The sequence below is a fragment of the Ylistrum balloti genome, unplaced genomic scaffold, assembly GCF_031769215.1.
Source record: "Ylistrum balloti isolate Yb309-2 unplaced genomic scaffold, AGI_CSIRO_Ybal_v1 Utg370810, whole genome shotgun sequence".
NCBI classification, from domain to species: Eukaryota; Metazoa; Mollusca; class Bivalvia; order Pectinida; family Pectinidae; genus Ylistrum; species Ylistrum balloti.
This window is the reverse complement of record NW_026782469.1, coordinates 360764-367105: the sequence shown is the minus strand read 5'-3', so window position 1 is coordinate 367105 and position 6342 is coordinate 360764. Positions and strand designations below refer to the sequence as shown.

Genomic DNA, 6342 nt, shown 5'->3' with positions numbered 1-6342 from the left:
TGAAAAACTGCAAGAATCTTTTTATTAAGATACCACTAAGTCCCTAGTTGAATGACTCTTCTAACGACATGTCAATTTTATGCCTGTCTGCAGTTAAAATGTATGAGGTAGCAAAACTTATTACTTGTGTATGTGCACATTTATATAAAACATACAAAATGTTTAACAAGAAAATATCAAAAAGTATTACAGTCACATGTTGCTGATTGAAATACCTTTTGGGATCTAATGATTTGGTTTCCATTCATTATACTTGTCGTGATTTTCAATCTTTCATACACTTCACTTTCTTGCCCTTGTCCCACTATTTCTGTGACAGCATGGCAAGATAAGCATCAAGAATCTATGAAATGTGAGAAAAGCATCATTGCATTAGGCCATATTTTCTCATTATGAAATAATGTTACCACAATACACAAACAAATTCCAAAATTTCCTATTGAAAGTGGATAACATTCTCACAAGCATAGTGAATTTATGGGGAAAAACATTTAGGTTGAAGAGAAAATGACCACTTGATTTATGCCTTATTGCCTAGCAAGCTATAACATTGGATAAACACAGCTGATAATCAACAAGCTACAATGTAGTTGAATAGCTGTTCCTTAGAAATATCAGAAAAATTTATTTTAGCTATACACATATCTCAAATTCCCACCTGATCAGTCAACCAGTTAGTCTTTAGTGACTTTATATAAACATCAGTAACACTGACACCAAAGACCTTTGCAACAATGTTGCTGACAGTTTAAGGGAATTTTTCACTGTATTCATTGATGGAAACCAAAATATTCAAGGTTGCTGAGATCAGAATATTTAGTGAAAGGCTACAAGAATCTTTAGACTAAATCCAAGTGGCTAGTCAGTAGAACCTATTAAGTAGTAATTATCATATGTCATTAAGATTATAAAATTGTATTTTAATGATCATTTTCTATATATTGTAATGTTTCGATTAGCCTATTGTGGTATTTGATATGTAATACATATGATCCCGCATTAATACTACATTCATTTATACTGACGGGTCATGGACCCTGACTTTGCTACAAAGAGCCTTGCTTTTGTATGACTGATGTATCACCTTTCAACATTCTAGTTTAAATGCAGATAAATTAATGCTCCAGACACAAATTTTAACAAAGGGTAACAACTCTGTAATGAAAGGTTTGCAGGTCCTAACATTGGTACATCACACATTGTCTAAGTAAGGTCAATGTATCCACCAAGTTTCATTATTCTAATTTAAATGGAAGCAATTTTAAGTATTGCTCTAGACACAAAATTTGCACAAAGGACAATAACTCTAATTAAAAGGTTGCAGGCCCTGAATTTGGTAAACTGTAAATTGTCTTTGTATGATCAATGATTACAACAAGTTTTGTTATCCTAGTGTATACGCAAGCCATGGTATACCTTGGACACTGTAATTAATAGGTTGATGGCTCTGAATTTGGTACAATACACATCCCCTTAGTATGACCAATGTATACATGAAGTTTCATGATCCTTGTTTAACTGTGGGCAAAGCTTTTCTAGGAACACAAAAAGGCAGCGGGAAAGACAGTCCAATGGACAAGGCGGCAACTATTTACTTCCCCAAAACTTTTTCTGGGAGCATAAAAAAATTTGTACCACAAGTGATTATTTTGTTTTCCATATGTAAGAGAGATTGTTACTTGAACAATAAATATCTCCAGTTATCACTAGCCAGACTTGTCCTTGTGTTGTGACTGGAGTCATCTGTTGTGTATCACTAACCAGACTTGTCCTTGTGTTGTGGTCAGAGTCATCTGTTGTGTATCACTAACCAGACTTGTCCTTGTGTTGTGACTGGAGTCATCTGTTGTGTATCACTAGCCAGACTTGTCCTTGTGTTGTGGTCAGAGTCATCTGTTGTGTATCACTAGCCAGACCTGTCCTTGTGTTGTGATAGGAGTCATCTGTTGTGTATCACTAGCCAGACCTGTCCTTGTGTTGTGATAGGAGTCATCTGTTGTGTATCACTAGCCAGACTTGTCCTTGTGTTGTGACTGGAGTCATCTGTTGTGTATCACTAGCCAGACCTGTCCTTGTGTTGTGGTCAGAGTCATCTGTTGTGTATCACTAGCCAGACTTGTCCTTGTGTTGTGACTGGAGTCATCTGTTGTGTATCACTAGCCAGACTTGTCCTTGTGTTGTGGTCAGAGTCATCTGTTGTGTATCACTAGCCAGACTTGTCCTTGTGTTGTGACTGGAGTCATCTGTTGTGTATCACTAACCAGACTTGTCCTTGTGTTATGACTGGAGTCATCTGTTGTGTATCACTAACCAGACTTGCCCTTGTGTTGTGACTGGAGTCATCTGTTGTGTATCACTAGCCAGGCCTGTCCTTGTGTTGTGGTCAGAGTCATCTGTTGTGTATCACTATCCAGACTTGTCCTTGTGTTGTGGTCAGTCATCTGTTGTGTATCACTAACCAGACTTGTCCTTGTGTTGTGGTCAGAGTCATCTGTTGTATATCACTAACCAGACTTGTCCTTGTGCTGCGCCGTGGTGGGGGTTGTTTGTGCTGCCTGTTGTGCTGCCTGCTGCTGCTCGAGCTCAGCCTGTAGTAGACTCATGCGTTTCCTCTGGTAATGCTGCCAATGCAACAGTTGCTGGTCATCAATGAACTTAGCACACTGAGAATTAACAAGCTCTTTCCTAAAATATTCATACTGCAGCAGCTCAAGAAAGTGTAGGCACTGAGGATATCTACAACAAATTAAAGATACCAGCATACCATTAAAAACTGATCAATTCATGTGCTTTTTGAAAGATAGTGACCAATCTAGGAAGGAAAATTATAAACACCTACATAAATATTTAATAATACCACTAGATGAATAAAACTGATACATTTATCAAAACTCACAGGATATGATAATACAGTTGTATGATCATTAAAAACCATAAAGACAAAATAACAAAGCTACATATGGTTACATTTGGTTGAAAGTTATCACATCGCATTAATCGGATATAACAGTGAAACCATATTTTAGATTGTCTTAAGAATGTACAATAAATTTACTGCAAAACGTTATTCTTAGCAAACTGGATATGATATCCAAGAATTGACATTTGATGTTTAATTTTGCAATCAAAATCAACCAAGCATCATGTGATTTCATTACTTTTCACCATTTATGTTGGACATAATTAGGCTACATGTATTGTCTATTGACTTAACAAAATCATGTGATTTTTGCAATGTTCACAAGCTATATATCTAACCATCAAAAGAAAACATGAAAACAATATTAATAAGATTCAGCTACAGGAATGAAACTTATAAAGGATTGCACAAGGATATGTAATGTGAATAACATTTTTCACTGGAAACATCAAATTAGATACAGTGTAGCCAAAAAAAGAATTAGAACTATCATATACATTTGTAGTTGCTTCATCCTTCTAACACTTGTCAGAGACTCACTATGTTGAAATACAAATTGTAGATAGCTAAGATCAAGAGACTGATGACTCTCAAAATCTAAAGAAAAATGCCAAAATTTAGATAAGGATATGTAAAAAACACTTAATTATTCAATAATTCAATAAAATGTAATTACAAATGTATTTAATTCAGAACAACTCTCCAAGAACAGAGATTGCATATCATTCAATATGAAACATGAAACAATGCCTGCAGAAATTATCTGAATCAATCTAACACAATTATTATACATTACAATGTATATAAGTATATCAACCAGGCGATATCTTGTAACCAACTGAACATGTTCACTTACATATAGGAACCTGTCAATTTAAGCATGGATGCTCACTATGTTACAGTGAAAAATCATCTGATAACCAATACTGATCCCGATACATGTCAGAAGCATACATACTGCATATACATACATATATAGTCCGGAGCCAGAAGGGTCCACCATTCATCACCCCCTCCCACCCCACCACAAACCTGTTTATATATTTTCTGTATGTTGTTTATATATTTTCTGTGTGTTGTTTATATATTTTCTGTATGTTGTTTATATTCTGAATGTTGTTTATATATTTTCTGTATGTTGTTTATTTTCTGTAAGTTGTTTATATATTTTCTGTATGTTGTTTATTTTCTGTAAGTTGTTTATATATTTTCTGTATGTTGTTTATTTTCTGTAAGTTGTTTATATATTTTCTGTATGTTGTTTATATTCTGTATGTTGTTTATATATTTTCTGTATGTTGTTTATATTCTAAATGTTGTTTATATATTTTCTGTATGTTGTTTATATATTTTCTGTATGTTGTTTATATATTTTCTGTATGTTGTTTATATTCTAAATGTTGTTTATATATTTTCTGTATGTTGTTTATATCATAAATGTTGTTTATATATTTTCTGTATGTTGTTTATATTCTGTATGTTGTTTATATATTTTCTGTATGTTGTTTATATTCTAAATGTTGTTTATATATTTTCTGTATGTTGATTATATTCTGTATGTTGTTTAAATATCTTGAATGTTATTTATATATTTTTTGTATGTTGTTTATATTCTGTATGTTGTTTAGATATTCTGAATGTTGTTTAAATATTCTGTAAGCTGTTTATATATTTTCTGTATGTTGTTTTTATGTATTGTGGATGCATTCATTCATCATTGTGCTCATTTACCAAAAGAATCATAATGTGCTAAATTGAACTCTGCTAATTTTAAATGTGCCAACAGTTTGCAAACTTACTTCAAAAATTTTGCATATTTTGGCTCTTTCCAGTACTGTAAATATTTCAAATAGTTGATAAACTCTTCTTGCTTAAAAAGACCTCTCTGTGCTAAGACTGAAATTGAAAGAAGATATTTTATTTTGTAAGTAAATATTTCTAAACATACAAACAGTGTATATTATATAGATCATAACAATTAAACATGAATAATAATTAATATGCATATGTAAACATTTAAATTTCATTTGTCAAAATTTTGTTTTTGAAGCATTTGATCAGTGTTGATAAAAAAACCAATACTGTAAAAATATGAATTCCGAGTGGGGCAGCTTTTCAAAAATTCACTATCTCATGGACATTTGATTTCTTGGATAAACATCAGTGCAAAGACATATGATTTTGTGGACAAAGGTACCAATCAACAAAAGTAAATCTCCCACGAAATTAATGATTACATAATATGATCTGAATGAAAACAAGACAATTCAGTGAATATCAGTACCCATCAGACACATCACCTAACCAATGTAAACCCCCTACACTAAGTATGAAGTTCCAATGACTAGAAGTGTTGGAGATGGAGTCTGGACACACTTTTTCTTATATAGAGGTCATGAGTCGAAATGTTAGGTCAAAGTGATCTACTTTTAATAAAGACATATCTCCTGATCAATGCAAACTCGTACACCAGTGTACAAGAGTTGGACTGGACAAACCTTTTCTTTGATGTAGGTCAAGGGTCAAATTATAGGTCACAGGTGTACTACATTTGGTATACGACACATTGCCTCAAAAAGGTGATCCAATATGCACTTGGAGTTCAAGTGACAAGTAGAACAGGAGATAAGGCCCGGACACATTTTTCTTTGTTGTAAGTCAAAGCTCTTGGTATATGGGTTCACCTTGGTGAGACAGTGTGTCAAATATCAAAAGTACATACTTTTAAGTCAGTCTGACCTATATTGTGACCATTAGTAACTATTTACAGTCTATATAATTAGTTTTGTAGAAGACAGGGCCTGAAAAATATAACTGAAAGGCCGAGAACAGATGGACACAACACAAGCTATATTCCTCTTGGTTCCAGGTGGAGGATTAATCACAAATTTGAAATTTTCAAATACTTCTACATAAAAGGAATATATGTTGTATTTGCCATCAAGTTTCATATATAATCAGATAAAGTTATATATATGCTTACTACAGGTACAGATGTACATTAAAATTTCCAATATACATGTGATTTATACCCATAACCGATAAGATTTAGATATGTCAGATTTGGATGTCTTTATAAATGCCCCAACGTTCAACAGTATATCTACATACAGATACTCACAGTTCAGGTAATTTGGATTTGCAAGACACTGTACAAATTCCAGCTCAGCTTGAAATCTGGTTTTCTGTTCATCTACATCTGAAAAGAACAGAAATAAACATTCCACCAAAAGCAATAAATACTGGAGACATACTGACTCTGTTGTATGCTTAAGTCTTCAGTCACTTGAATTTGACATGTAAATATTGCTCTGTGTGTTCATTAATACCAAATAATTCATAGAATTCCCAAAACACAATTACGTACCTGGTCCGGCAAGCGAGCTTTGTCTACTGGCCGCCATTGCTTTGATTATCACAGT

General features: G+C 33.3%; 1 protein-coding gene across 1 annotated transcript; it reads right to left on the bottom strand.

The window, feature by feature from the left end:
• On the bottom strand, positions 1-6324 carry LOC132558684 (mediator of RNA polymerase II transcription subunit 31-like). Its single transcript, XM_060223280.1, has 4 exons — positions 6288-6324; positions 6042-6119; positions 4720-4816; positions 1-2736 (listed from the first exon to the last, which is right to left on the bottom strand). Exons 1-4 carry the CDS (start codon positions 6322-6324, stop codon positions 2505-2507), a joined length of 444 nt encoding a protein of 147 aa, XP_060079263.1. The 3' UTR covers positions 1-2504.
• Between the last annotated feature and the right edge of the window lie 18 nt (positions 6325-6342).